Source organism: Condylura cristata, unplaced genomic scaffold (genome assembly GCF_000260355.1).
Source record: "Condylura cristata isolate star-nosed mole 26May11 unplaced genomic scaffold, ConCri1.0 scaffold00022, whole genome shotgun sequence".
NCBI lineage: Eukaryota > Metazoa > Chordata > Mammalia > Eulipotyphla > Talpidae > Condylura > Condylura cristata.
The window spans coordinates 21,378,504-21,393,451 of record NW_004567123.1 but is presented as its reverse complement, the minus strand read 5'-3'; the positions used below and the strand labels follow the sequence as shown (position 1 = coordinate 21,393,451).

The following is a 14,948-nucleotide window of genomic DNA, read 5'->3' as shown; positions in this document are numbered from 1 at the left end:
TGCCATGACTTGAAGAAGTAACTTTCTGAAGCCAGGAGGCTGGTACTGGGGAAGATCTGGGGGTCAGAGACACCTTCTCCATGTCCTAATGGTGAAGCCATTCCAAAGGTTATGCATTCCATCCATGCGCAAGGCCTCCACCCACTAAGGACAGCTGGGCCTCACCTTCTAGGCTAAGGTCATCTCTTCTACTCGCGTGAGCCATGCCACCTTACAATCTGAGGCCAGAGAGCTGGGAGCTTATCCTTAACCTCACTCTAGGCTATGAGACATCGGATTCACCACTGCTAGGGGACGTCTGTCAACCCAAGGGTGGATGGTCTCTTTGTCCTGCCAGCTGAGAAGGCCTGCGGAGGTAGAGTCCAGGCCGAGCTCTGTTCCCGAATCACTACGGACCTCAGTGTCTGTAAAATTCTCTGGCTCTGCTGCCTCCTATGTAGGAGATAGGAAAGGTAGCGGCCAATGGCACAGTCAGAGGAGAGCTCATGACACGGACTAGGCTATTCACCACACTAGGCTAGGCACCTAGAGAGCAGAGACTGCAGCATCTATGACAACATTCAAAAATACACTATCCCGCAAGCAACGATCGGCTGCCTTACATGAGCAGCAAAAAGTTATTCTCCAGCCAACAGGTCCAACGTTTAAGGCTGACTCTGCCATCATCACCCATTACCCACGTGTGATTAACTGAACACCACCTGGGTTCTGCACACCCGCTTCTTAATCTCATTTCCTTTTACTCCAACCAACCCAAGCTCATTCCTGCCTGAGAGCTTTTAGACTATGATGTCTGTCTCTCCTTTCCTCTATTACAACACCCAAGTCTCGACACAGATGTCACCTCTTCTAGGAGACCCATTAGACACCTTGTCTAGGTTACCGTTCCTCCTCTATCGCCTCATCCTGTTTTATGTTCCTTTCAACACTGAACAACTATCTGAGATGATATTGTTGACTTCAGTGTTTCCTTGATCCATGTCCACAAGCTCCTCCTTGAATGTCATATCCAAGAGAGCAGGGACTAAAACTGTCTAAGCCACCACCTATCCCTCAAACCCCACAAGGATATGATAACTGATTCTGGGAAGTTCCAAGCACAACTGGACATATGGAGCCCACAGGTATTGCGCATCCACTCTCTGCCAGGCCAAGTCCTTAACATATAGCAACTCTTGTAATACCCCCAGCACCCACTGAACTAGCAACAAACATTATTCCCATTTTATAAAAGGGTACTTGAGACACACAACAGTTGAAGTTCAAGATCCCATGTCAAGATCCCATAGTTGGGCAGTAGCCCGCTGTAAGTATGCTGAGTCATACACAGAACAGAGTCTCTGTCCTTATGATGCTCTGCGATTGATAGGCAAGCTGATCCAGTCCACAATGTAAAAAAGCATGGACATTTCCTGGAGGAAGTGATACCCCAGTTAAGTCCTGAGGATAAGAAGGATTTTTTTTAATTAAAAAGTTTATTTTTACATCATTTTGCACATTTTTTTTCCATCTCAATTGTAATCCCCGCGGGTTTCCCATCACCAAATCACCCCTGTGCCACCACCATAGTCCCGTGCATTTCCCTCCCTTCCCCCCCCCCCCGTTTTTGATCCCATTCCCCACTCCACCCCCACAGAATGTCTCTGGTATATAGTTGTTCATTATTTTTGTTATTTTCTCGCCTGGTCCATTATACTCTTGCTATGAGTGAAACCATCCGGTATTTTTCTTTCTCTTTCTGGCTTCTCTCACTAAGCATGATCTTTTCCAGCTCCATCCAAGTTGCTGCAAAAGACATGTGTTTCTCTTTTTTGGTTGCTGAGTAATATTCCATTGTATATATGTACCACAGATAAGAAGGATTTTTGAGGGTAAAGTGGAGGGAAGGGCAACCTTGAATAGAGGAAACTGCAGAAGCTAAGAGACAGTAAGAGCACAGAAGCCTGAGGCCTCCCTGGTGGCCTACTGGCAAAGTCTGAGAACTACCACCAGTGCAAAGCAGCCTGAGTGGATCCCCAGCCAGGGAGCAGCAAGCCTCTCCTGTTTCATGGGTTGCTCCCCGCAGCAGTGTATTTCAGTGGATCTGCCTGTTCTGCTCCCCACTCTTTATCTCATGAATCCTCTCACACCCTGCACCTCTGGCCTGTACCCCAGTTGTACAATAAAACCTACAATAATGGAATAATTCTTAAAAAAAAAAAAAAAAAAAGAGCACAGAAGCCCAAGGAACTAGAAGTTGGTTTCTGTGGCTGGAGTAGGGGGCGGGGAGGGGGGGAGTGCCATGAGTAAAGGGGTATGGTCCCTTAAACTTCAGTGATTGAAGTTTTAAAAAAAGTCCTAGGACAAAATATGAAGCAATACAACTGGAATGAAACAAGAATGATGGGCAGGGTATCCCGCCCCCATCTTGCAGGGCCTTAGCAAATTTCATCCCGGGGTTTATAAGCCACATTATCAAAGACTATGTGCACTCCTGACTTAGTGGTACCCAAAACCATGGATGTCTCTGGAAATTTCTGCTGACTCACTAAGAGACCTTAGCACCTTCATGCCCTTTTCGGTCTTATCCTCCCAATTGGTGCAGATGACCCAGTCCCCAATCACATCTGGCTCCACCAGCCTTGAATCCCATAAACAGAACGTTGTTGACCAATGGGATCTTGGCATTCCTAGAGTCTGATCCCGGACTCAGACTCTACGCCCTGGCCATCCTGTGCTTGCTGAGGCTGGCCCACCACCGTGGCACTTCTCCAAGCAGTCTCTGTGCAGGGGGCTGAGTTTTCTGCTCCTAGGTCCTGCCAAGATATGGGGGCTCCCCCAGGCTTTGGTTGGATGGTGGGTGGGGGTGTCTGTTGAGATCCTCCCAGAGACAAAGGAGCTGACCTGCAAAGAGTTCCAGCGGGAGCCCTACTCCCCCTCCCTTCCCCCCTCTCCCTTCCTAGTCCACGTGTCTCTATTGTCTGCTCCCCGCTTCAGGGAAAGACACAGCCTCGGATGTGTCAAAACCACCACCCCCCGGCAGCAGGGAAATTAATTACTGGACGATTTTCACTTCCTCTTGCAACACTCGCTTGAGCTAGGCACCGGAACAGGACTGGCTGAGAAAGCTGGGCATGGGGACTTGCCCCCCCCCATTTCCGAGAGAAAAAAAGTTGAACCCCAAACCCATAGGGGGCTTCAGTGGGAAGTCAAACTGGGTGGGGGAATGACTTCCTCTAGTTGAAGCTGAGTGTCCACACTGGCCACTTCTGAACTGGGGGAGTGGGAGAGGCAGGAGGGTCCCTGCTGGCAAGCTCACACTCTTTTCTTTGCATTCACTTTCCTGTGTCCCCATGCGTCTGAACCCCGCTGGCTCACATCACTCTCTCTCCTCTCTCCTTGGTTTCGCTATCTTTCACTTTTCTTCCCTTTTTTGCACCCCTGAGGATCTTTCTTTTTGTGTGTCTGGATCTCTTTTCCTCCTATATGTGTGTGTGTGCGTGTGCCTGTGCGTGTGTGTATGTGTGTGTGATTTTACTTCTCTCCATCTCTGTCTTTCTTCTCTTTCGGTTTCTCTCGTGTCTTTTTGTCCTTATCTTGGTCTCTCTGTTTCTATTTCTATCTCTTATATTGTATCTCTCTCCGTATGTCTCTGCCTTTCTCATCTCTTCTCCTCTCTCTCTTTCTCTCACTCTCTCCCCCTCCCCCTCCCTTTCTCCGTCTCTCAGTATCTCTGCGCCGTTCTCGCCCTCACTTTCTCCCCTCCTGCCTGCCCGCTGCTCCCTGCTCCTGGCTTGCCCCCACCGCCGCCAGTTCAGGGGAACGTGTGCGGAGCGATTGTCCTGGGGGACATTTGATGGATTAGAGCTCTGAACAGTTCCATTGCTAGGGGACCACCTGATCTCCTCCAGCCTGCGTCCCATATAAAGCCGGCAGCCGGAGTGCTGAGCACAGCTCCAGCGATCGCCTGTCTGCGCGCCGCCGTCGCCAAGCCCGAGCGGGAGCCAGAGCCAGAGCCGGGGCCGCCGCCACCGGTGCCGGCTCCGCTCTGCCGCCGCCCGCCCGCTGGGAGCTGTCCAGTGCTGAAACCCCGTGCAGACAGCCAATCGCGCCCGGCTGGCCGCCTCCCCCTACCGGGGCCCCACGCAAGTGCCCCGCCGAGCCCCCTGCCAGTAGCACCATGCCGCGCTCTTTCCTGGTAAAGAAGATCAAAGGGGACGGCTTCCAGTGCAGCGGGGTGCCGGCCCCCACCTACCACCCCTTGGAGACCGCCTACGTGCTGCCTGGCGCCCGGGGGCCGCCCGGAGACAACGGTAAGTGGGACCCTGCGGGGGGGTGGGGGCGAAAGAGTGATGGGGAGTTCGGGCCTCCCCAGCTCGGGCCACGAGGAGGGGTGCGCGCGGCAGGGAACCCCGGGAGGAGATTTCCGTGGCCGTGTGCTCCTCCGGGGCTTCCCGAGGGCCAGCGGGCGGGGCAGGAACTAGGTCCATACAAAGGGAAAGTCGCGGGTCGGCCCATCCCGTAACCAAGCACCAACCCGGACTTTGAAAGTTGTGGCCCTAGTAATGGGGTGGTGAGAGAATGGTGAGAGGGGGGCGCCCATGAAGGGCTAATGCTGGGGATTAATGCACAAGACAGTTTGTGGGTCCCCTCTCCCTGGTTGAGGAAGAAGGCTAGTAGCCAGAGTATTCTCCCCTGGTGGGGAAGATAAGTGGGCCGGGACTTCCAGTCCTTGGGGAGATGGGGCTGGCTTCCTGCAGATAGCTGGGAGCGCCCTCCTTCCTTCAAACCTGCTCCCCCTGGCGATGCCAGACAAGTGTTCTCAGGACCCTCTCTCAGTAACTCTTTTGTTACCCTCAGCCACATGCCTGCCAAAGGCTGGGCCTGTCCTGGAGACTGTGGGGTAGAGGGAATTTCTAGGAGGGGTTCCCCCAAAGTGACTCCTGATTCCTTGGGCTGAGCTCCCTCTTACTCCCAGCTTCTCACCAGCTTCCAGAGGCAGCCTTGCTGCTCCTTGTAAGTCCCCCACCCCCAACATACTCCATCTCTTCTCAGAGCAAGTTCCTGCAGAGACAAGGATTTGGGGGACAAGAGAGGTCATTTAGGCCCAAAATGGGATTATCTCTGGAGGGCATGGATACTTTGATGGACCCATTCCCCAGGAAGGGGATCACAAAGGGGTTGCCTTCTGATGGTCCCCACCACCAGCAGGTATCTAGAGAGAAGACATTCCTGTGGCAGTTAGAAATCTGACATCACACAGGGCATCAGCTTTGGGGTGTGTGTGCGTGCGCGCGCGCGCGCGTATATTTGTGTGTGTGTGTGTGTGTGTGTGTGTGTGTGTGTGTGTGAAAGAGAGAGAGAGAGGCAAAGGAGAGAAGAGGAGAGGAGAGAAGAAAGGACTAAGGGTGAAGGGAGAGCTGAGCTGGCAAAGGCAGGAGCCAAGGAGGGTGAGAGTTTCCACCTCAGGGATTTCTAAGCTCTTCACCCACATTCCATCACTCTGCAAAGCAGGTAGCATGAGGGCACTGGGCAAAGGGCTCGGTGACCTCATCAAGGTCAAAGAAATTAGGAAGAGATAAGAGATATAGTTACAGCCTCTCAGCACCCCCTCCCCCCAGCCTTTCCCAGATCCTCAACAGAATCAACCTTTCTCTTTACCCACGTATTCTTTATCCTACTGTTCTCTTTTCTTGACTTCAGGGCCTTGTGGGGTCAAAAACAGAAGTCTAGATATATAGCTGGGTTTGGCTGAGTCCTGGACTAGAAGGACAGAGGGTGGACCTGGGGCCACGCCAGGCCTGGGAAGAGTGTGCTGGGAGCTGGATAAAAACTATAATGTCTGCTAGGTTGGCATGTGGATCCTTGAGGCACTGACACAAAGCTCTGGGCTCCCATCCCCTGAGGCCCCTTCGTCCTGTCCCCAGGCCAGCTGAGGAAGCCTAGAGAATGTCCTGTGCACAGCCAAAACTGCAGGGTATTCCTCAGGAGAACGGCTAGGTTGCCTTGCCTCGAATCCAATCCAATGAAGCTTTGAAGGGAGCCCAAGTGAATGGTGGGAAATAGGGTCAGGGCAAAGTCATATACAAGGGTGTTCCTGCTGAGAATCTACTAGGTTTGACCCTCTAGAACCACCTTTCTCTTTGGTCCACCCCCCAAAGACTTCTAGACCAGTTCCCTGGACTCTGGGAATCCTGAGAGTGTCCTGACAGCCTGGCATCTGGCCTGGAATCTGGGCCTGGGCTCTAGACCGCTGACTCGCTATGTGACCTTGGGCAAGTACCTTCCCTTCTCTGGCCTTCTGCCTCCCCAGCAGTGAAATGGTTTAGATGGCATGAACTAATATCCTGCTAACTTTGACAAGCTCAGCTTTTGTGAAGGTCAAGTGTGGGGTGGGAAGCACTGGAGATGCCTAGACTGGGTCTTCAATGCAGGGGGCCATTGTCAGGATTTCTTTAAGGCTCTATTTAACCTCCAAAGCTTGGCTGGGAGTGGCAGAGTTTCTGGGATCAGGCTTTTTTTTTTTTTTTTTTTTTTGCTTCAGTCTTTGTAGGCTCCCCTGTGGTGAGAATAGGCACCCTGGCCTGACTTTCCAGCAGTGTCTGCAGTAGATGACTAGTACTGGAGACAAGGAGGTGACCATTTGAGGCTGACAGGACCAGGAAGCACAGAATCTGCCTGGTCCTGTCTTCAGGGGCCTCTCCCACCCTGGGAGGTGGCCAGACTGGACAGTGTAGGCCTCTTCACCCCATGGGTGGGCAAGGATGCTAGGGATCCTCAAAAAGCCCACTGTCTCCTAGCGGCCTGTTGTCTCTGCTCTGCCGGAAATAACCTTGCTGAGCATTTGAGGGAAGTGTGAAAAATTGCTGAGCTGACGTTTTTTTTTTCTCTCTCCCAGTGTGTGTAAGTGTGCTGGGTAAACAAGGAGAAAGAAAGGAGGGGGGGAGGTGAGGAGAGGGAGGGAGGAGGAGGAGGAGGGAGGGAGGGAAGGAGGGAGGGAGAGAGGTGGAGGGCCTGGGGTTGGAGATAGTTCCAGTTATTAGAAAGATCCTCTTACAAGCCATTCCTGCAGCAATGGCTGCAGAGTCAGGGTGAGCCTGTGGGGAGGAGAATCAGAGTGGTGAGCGGATATAGGAAGGGAGTCTATAAATGGGGGGTCAGGGCAACCACAGGCTCTAAATTGATGAAGATGCAGGACCCCAAATTAACCCAGCTCAGGGAATGCCTAGGCATGCTGGAGAATTCCTGGAGGACGCCTCCTACACACGCGCACACACACAAAATGCTCTTCTTTGCTTCTCTGCTTCCTTCCTTTTCATCCTCCATGGGTTAAGCTGACAGTACATCTGGGTTCCAGTTTCCCCAAGTCCACAGAACTAGATAGGAAAGGGAAACCTCCCAAAAGAGGAGCTCCAGGACTCTGAAGAGCACCCCAAAGAAGGGAGACCCTCTCCATTTTCACTACCTTTCCAAAGCAATACCTCTTCTCTCCAGCTCCTCCTCCTCTTACTCCTCCTGTTTTCTGCCCTCATGGAACCTTCCCTGCCTCTCTTCTCCCCTGGGTGATTCTGAGTACAGATTCAGTACACAGTGATATGCCAACTCACATCCTCCAACCCTCCCAGTGCCTCACCCTCCAAATCCACCAAGCCCACCCCTTCACAGACCCGGTCCCATCCTGGGGGTGCGGAAACCTGGGCCATCCCAGAGAAGGCTGTAGCTCCTCCTCCTGCACAGAGGTGGTCTCCGTGGACCCCTGCCAAGGACATCTTTACTGTCCCTGGAGTATCCAGCTCACCTCCCACCCTAACTGAACTCTCGCTGGGGGACAGGTTTCCCTCCTCTGCACCCCCACTCTGTCCTTCCCCCATACTCCTTCAGAGTACCTCCAGTATAAGCAGGTGAGGGATCCTTGCCAATCCAGTCACATAGCTGTGGGTCCTCCGCAGCTACATTAAGCCTCCCCAGCAGACTAAGGATGCTCTCTTACTTCTGCCTCCACTGACCACATTATCCCAGCACCCACTTCCTCTTACATCTGTGATGGTGCTGGGGAGTCTCCTCAGACCAGTCTGGCTGAAAGTTCCAATCTGCCACATATCCAACTCACTCCTCTGAAAGGCCCTCTGGGGAGCAGGGGGTAAATCTCAATCCCTTGGCAGAGGGAGCCTAGAGAAGGACACAAGGTCTACCTGGGTCTTCTATAACCACTACTTCCCCTGGCATCTCAGTCTGGGTCCAGGCCCAAGACCAGGTTGGAGATATGTCAGTGATTCATATCTAACATCCAGGCCCAACCTGACATCGAGGACCAGGCCTGAGATCTAGGTCCACTATCAATGTCTGAAGTTATAGTCCAGCCCAAGATTCAGGATAATCTTGTCCTGTCCAAGTTCAAATCCAGGTCAAAGTTCAAGATCCAGAATCAAAGTCCAGGTCCAATTTCTAGACCAAGTTCAGACCCATTCTCAAGACTGGTCATATTCAAGCCTTAGGAACATTTTAATGTTTCTCTATGGCCTTGGATGAATCTCCCCAGGATCAGTTTCCCCCTCATGAAATCAATCAGTTGAACTTTCTTTCAGCTCTGACCTTCTGGGGACCCAGTAAACTGATTTTTTTAAGAATTAATCAGTGGAATATATAATAACAGGACCCATGCGGGATAGGAAATTTTAGGGGGTCATACTCCCCCCAAAGCTTGGGATCACAAGGGGGAACATGAGAGTTCTGAGCTAAGAGTCCACTCTTCGGACAGTCTCAGGCTGTGGTTCCTCAGGGAAGACAGAAGAGTACACCAAGTCCTTATGTCCACACAGCAATTTATACATCCCACAGGCCACACAACAATGGACAGTGAGCAGAGGAGATAATTAGCTCCAACCTACAGGCACAAACCTGAGGCCAGGAAGTCTGTGACATGCCTGGGTTCACAAGGGCATAAATAGTGAATCTTATCATATCTCTCCCTAGTGGGTGCTTCATCTACGTGCTCTAGGGACCCCCATAGCCTAGAGACCCACTGGGGTCTCCCTGGAGTAGACTGTCCCACCAACCTGTGGATAAGGAGGGCACTAGAACAGGCCCTCTGTCTGCAGAAAGGGCAGAAAGCAGGAGGGTCTGGAGAGATCTGGCATTTGTGCAGACCCTGTCCCCAGAAGGTACCAGGGAAGGCCCACAGGGACACCCCCAAGGAGCTGGGGGCACCTCCACGAACCTGTGTGGGACAATTCAAGCCCTTCAGGCATGCACTCCTATCACACATCCCCTTGAAGAAGCTTTCCTATTGATTCCAGCAGAGCTGTGGGCCTCCCTGTGGACTACAAGAATTGGGTCACAGTCAGGAAAAAACCAGAGTATGGGGAATTTCAGCAAGCGGGCATGGTGGAAGGGACCCTGGCATCCCCCCCCAATATTCCCTAAGCCTGGGTCAGCAGCAGCATCCCGCCCTCCCCCACAGCCTTGCTCATGTTGAGCCAGATCTCACTCTGCCCCCTGCTCATCTGCACCCCAGGACCCCCTTCCCTGTGGGCAGGTGTACCAGCTGCCAGGCCCTTGAAGGAGGTGGGTGTCGTTTCTGGTCCAGTGCCCAGGGAACCGCTAACAAAGATTCTATAATAAGGGGAGGGGGAGGCACCAGCCCCTTTGCCCAGCTCTGTGAGCAGACAGGAGAAACTATTTTTATCCCGCTTTGCTGCTGACAGACCTGGCTTTCTGCTCAGCTGGCTGGAGCTGATTCTCGAGGCCCGAGGCCCTGGCACAGCAAGAGGCAGCTCTAAATATACCATGCGGCAGCCCCTCCAGCCCCCAACAGTGAGCAAGGCTGGGCCCTCCTCTTGAATTGGGCCACCTGGGAAGCAGACCCACCATCCCTCTTTTTCTACCCATCTCAGGGGAAGTAGGATTAGGTCTGGAAATTCTCTAGAGGAAGTTTGGGACCCTGGGAATCTGGGAGGCACTGGGAAAAGGAGCTCTAGCCTGGGAGGCAGGAGGCTGATCTATGTCTGACATGAACCTGCTTGGTGACTTGAGGGGGGTCAAGACCTTGTCTGGACCTCAGCTTCTGCAGAATTCAGGGAAAAGGGGAAATGACTGTCCTATTCGCTTAGACATATGCTAGTATGCATAACCTACTAAGCACGGTACCTTGAACATAGTAAGTGCTCAATAAATGCCCATCCTTACTTTTATTCATTCTGATTATTTACAAAAATTGACAAGTACTGGCAGTTTCTAGAACAACAGCTCCTCCCCACTCCCACTACCCCACCCCATCACCCCATCAGACACAGACTGACTGGGTAGTGTTATTTGAAGACTCTCATCACCCCCCACCCCCACCACTCATTGAGAATCCTTACTCCTGGCAGCAGGTCTCCATGCTCACTTCAGTGTTCTGGAAATGGACAGGCTTTGGAGGATTTCAAGCCTAATGCTGCCTCTAGTGACCTTGGGCAAGTCCTTGGGCCTCTAGGATTGGTGCAGTCCTGGCACCCGAGGCAGGCTCAGTGGGAGCTGGAAGCATTAGTAATAGCAGTAATAGTCCTTGCTGGAGATCCCTTCACCCTCACCCAGAGGGGACAGAGAGTTGGATGAGACAATGTCTGCAGAGGGTCCAGCAACTTAATTCTCATAAATTCCTCTTCCACCCTCCTTTGGATTTTCTTTTAATCAATGCTGGACCTTCAATGTCAAAAAGATCAAGACTCTGGCAGGGGAAACCGGTCACTCTCAGGTGACTTGTGCATGATGTCTCCATTCCAGTGCCTCTGGAGCCATCCCCACAGTCCCAGAGGTCGGGTGGCTCTGCTCCCTACCCTTCAACTTGGGGATCTGAGCCCAGAGAGGCTCTATGACTTGCCCAAGGTCACACAGCTAGGGTATGAGTACTGAGGGCCAGCTCTCTTCTCTCTGTGTCCCTGCCTTCCCTGCCTCTCTTAGGGTCCAGATGAGAAGTCCTGTCTCACTCTGTCAGCTGGGGGGACAGGTAGCTCAGCCTTCTCCAGTCACCTGCGGGGTGGAAGAAGGCAACCAAAACCCATCTGATTTCCATGCACAATCAGAGCATGGTTCATCTTGTCCTAAGGAATTCTCCAGCGTGAGAACTAGAAAGGTAAAGTGGCTTGCCCAAGGTCACACAGCAGCTTGAGATATTCATGTCTGTCTCATACTTTCTGGAAGATTAGAAGGATATCCCCAGGAAATGCAGAGACAATACTGATAACAATAACAACAGCTCAAGTGGCTATGGTGTGTCAGGCACCATACTAAGTTCTTTAGATGCATTAATTCGCTCAGTGCTGTTATGAGCACCCTTGTACAGGTGTGGCACAAAAACATTAAAGAACTTGTCCAAAGTTGCACAGCTAGGGAGAGGTCTTTGGATATGAGGATGAGGTGGAATTGATAGTGGCTTGGGGGAAGGGGTGCAGTGGGCACAATAGGGATCTATTTATCCATAAGGTACAGGGGTTTTTAGAGCATCCCAATCAACTTTCTAGTGCACAGAGCAAATCAACACATGTTAAGCAACCTGGCCAAGGTCACATAGCAAGTGTGAACTAGCCCGTCCTAAGATGACCCAATGTAACAAACTTTCATAAGACCCATAGCCCTCCCACCCAACCTCCCCAACACACACATACCTATTACAAATTCCCAAACTGCTGGGCAGCAGATCTGACCTCACAATTCCTGTCCTGAAGGCAATTCCCTACCCACCCGCAGCAGATGAGCAGCCTTTGTTTGAGTGGTCCCTACTGCTACATAAAGAGCCCCCCCCACCCTCACCTCAGCACAGGAATAAGATGCAGCAGCGCTGCGTGGAGCCACCAGAGGGCGCCCTAGGCAGAGCGCCCACTTTTGGATAAGAATGGCCTGATTCATTGAGCTCCTACTACGCCATCAGAACATTTAAAATGACAATTCTGCGTGAGGAAACAGGGGCCCAGAGAAGAGCAGCAGTATGTGCCAAGGAAATCGTTATTATTACTAATAATAGCAGCCAACATGTATTGCGGGTTTACAAAGTACTGAGTTGGAATCCTAGCACTAAATTAGCAGCAATGCAACCCTGGGCATGTTACTATTACGTTGTGCTTCAATTCCTCATCTGTGAAGATAATTTCAATCTCTGAGGTACAAGGGTACAAAGAATTCACATTTTTAAAGTCTTTAAAACAGTAAATGCTCTAGGAGACTTATTATTTGTTCATTTCTCACTTATTTGTTTGCTCAAGGACTTTGTACTGCAACTCTATAGGCATATGCTTTCATTACCCTTCATTTTGCAGCTGGAGAAACAGACACAGAGAGGTGAGGATGACAAAGCTCGGTTCAAACACTATAGCACCAAAGTTGTGCCCCTACCCAGCACGGCATTCTCCTTAGTAACAACATGCCAGGCACTGGTTCCACGATCAGTCCCACAGTCAGAAGTGAATTTACACTACCTCATATCACAATAAAGAACCTGAAGTGCACGCAGATGCATGACTTGCTCAAGGTCACCTAGGTAGAATCTGCTGGGAATCAAGCTGTCCCAAGATGCAGCAGACCCTGCCGGGCTGGGGAGGGAAGCTGGCTGGGTAAATCCTAACCAGACATCTCACAAATGAGAGCCCACTAGCCTGGGCACTGGAGAGAGGTGAACAGCCCAAACAGAGCACCTCCCTCAGGGGCCTCCCAGTGGGTGGGAAACAAAGGGAACCAGCACTGTGCCCCAATCCTTGCTCCACCCCTTGTACAGGCCCTATTGCTGCTAGGTACCTCCATGTTTTCATTTGTAATAAAATAATTCTTGTGACAATTCATCAAGGTTGATGGGAGTAAAGCAATTAGTGCAGAATCTGGCATAGAGTAAGTACTCAATAAATATTCGCTGTTATTATCATTATGATCAAAAATTACAATGGGGAGAAATGCTGGAGGAGGGGTCTGAAAGTACAGGGGTGTTTAACTCAGTCTGAGTGAGCAATGATCCCTGAATATTTTGGGGCCTGAGTATCAGGCCTGAACCGAGTGGGAGGTGGCGGTAACGCTAGCCCAAAGGCAGACAGGAGGGAAGGGGTGCTGAGAGTCTGTGAAAGCTCCCCCTCATTACAATACTATCCCTACCACTCACCCTCTGCCTTTGACCACAGCGCCCTCCCTACTGAGTAATCCGCCCCCACAGTCTCCAACCACTTCAGGGTACAGAGGGCCCTGTGTGGGCAGCTGAAGGGATGGAGGGAAAACTAAGGACACACCCTTCCCTTCACGAGGGGTTGTCTGCGGGGGGCCTTAACCCTGTGGCCGTCCCCAGTGCCAGATGAGTGGTAAATGCTGTTTGAGGGGCGCTCACCAGAGAGCTCAGTCTCCAATCTGGGTCTCTGTCTACAAAGCTCTTTCACCTGCTCACTTGAATGGAGGAAGTGGGGTGGGCAGGGGATGCAGGTCTTAGGGGTCATAAGGAAACAGATCAAATGTCCAGTTTTGCCATGTCCCAGTTGTGAAATTTTAGAAAGTTTCCTGAAATCAAAGGACGGTGGAAATACTTGGTAACTGAGTGCCAGCGGGTGTAAGTCTGTCACTGGGAACCCACGACCCAAGGCCCCTAGGGAAGGTACTAGCAGAGATAAATTGGGTGGCTCCTGCTCTTGGGTAGTCCCTGTGGCGTCCCCAGGGAGAGCTACCAATCACTCAAGCCTAAGAGGAACAGTCCAACTCTAGAGGAGGGCGGAGGAGAGGAATTCTTACCTGGAGACTCCAGAAGGCCTGTAGTGGAGTGGGGAGCAAGCAGGCTTGAAAGCAAATACAGAAGTTCCTTTTCTGGAGCACCTATTATACACCACACACTTGACCTCTTTGAAATCTTCTGGCAACACAGCGAGGTGGATCTAGCCAGGTTGCGGCTGGCTTAATGCAACATCCATTCATCATGCACAGCCTCTGAGCCAGGCACATGCTGACCACACAGATCCAGGCCTGAGAAACACTATGTCCAGTGGGGGAGGCAGACAATTAAATAATCTTCAGAGAAGTCAATTTTTCCAGTAAAAAGCATGATGATGACAGCGAACGCTTATGTAGCAATTCTGTGTGCTCCCTCTCTGTGTAATTTCCTTACACCTTAAGTGCAGGTTATAATAGAACCTACTTGCTGAGATCTGTGTTACATGAGCTAACTGTATAAAGCCCCCAGCACAGTAAGGGATTAATACTTGTTTTTTGTTTTTGTTTTTGTTTTGTTTTTTCTTTTGTTCATCACTTTACTCAGTTCTTCCGCAGACCTAGAGGATGAGTGTCCAATTTTAAGTTCCATTTTGTAGACAAGGAAGCCGAGATTCCGATCAATCACATGACTGATGTGGTTGAATATCGTTGAGATACCGAGTGAGGACAGTAGTCTGCCAAGACTTGTATTTTAGCTCCATCCCTCACAAGCCGTGAGCTCTGACGCTGCATGCCTCGGTTTCCCTATCTGCAAAGTGGGTGTCACAGTAGTAGCTTCGTTGTGTGGGTGTGAACACACAGCTAACAGCACCGTGCTCCAGGCGGGACAAGTGGAAGACACTTTTATTGTGCCCCATGAAGGAAGGATTTGAACCCCGGCAGCCGGATAACAAGCGGAGGTGTGTGACCGCGACGCCAGTGTTCCGAGAGCGGCCCCTGGGACAGCAGGGTCCGGAGGGCCGACGGGCGACCTGCCCCGACGCGCCACGCGCCCCTGGGCGTCTCACCGTCCGCCCTGCTCCCGTCTCGCCCCTCCAGGTTACAGCCCGCACTGCCTGCCCCCCAGCAGCTACGATGCGGACCAAAAGCCAGGCCTGGAGCTGGCGCCGGCCGAGCCCGCATACCCGCCGGCGGCGCCGGAGGAGTACAGCGACCCCGAGAGCCCGCAGTCCAGCCTGTCGGCGCGCTACTTTCGCGGGGAGGCGGCCGTCACCGACAGCTACTCCATGGACGCCTTCTTCATCTCAGACGGGCGC

The 14,948-nt window shown here is 51.8% G+C and overlaps 1 protein-coding gene across 1 annotated transcript in view; it reads left to right on the top strand.

Annotated features, from left to right (window-relative positions):
* Nucleotides 1-3,722: 3,722 nt before the first annotated feature.
* SCRT2 (scratch family zinc finger 2) overlaps nt 3,723-14,948 on the top strand; it is a 12,625-nt gene continuing 1,399 nt past the window's right edge. Inside the window, exons 1-2 of the mRNA XM_012728110.1 lie at nt 3,723-4,292; nt 14,731-14,946. Of these exons, the coding sequence (XP_012583564.1) occupies nt 4,160-4,292; nt 14,731-14,946 (349 nt within the window). The 5' untranslated portion in view covers nt 3,723-4,159. The remainder of the gene's footprint in view (nt 4,293-14,730; nt 14,947-14,948) is intronic.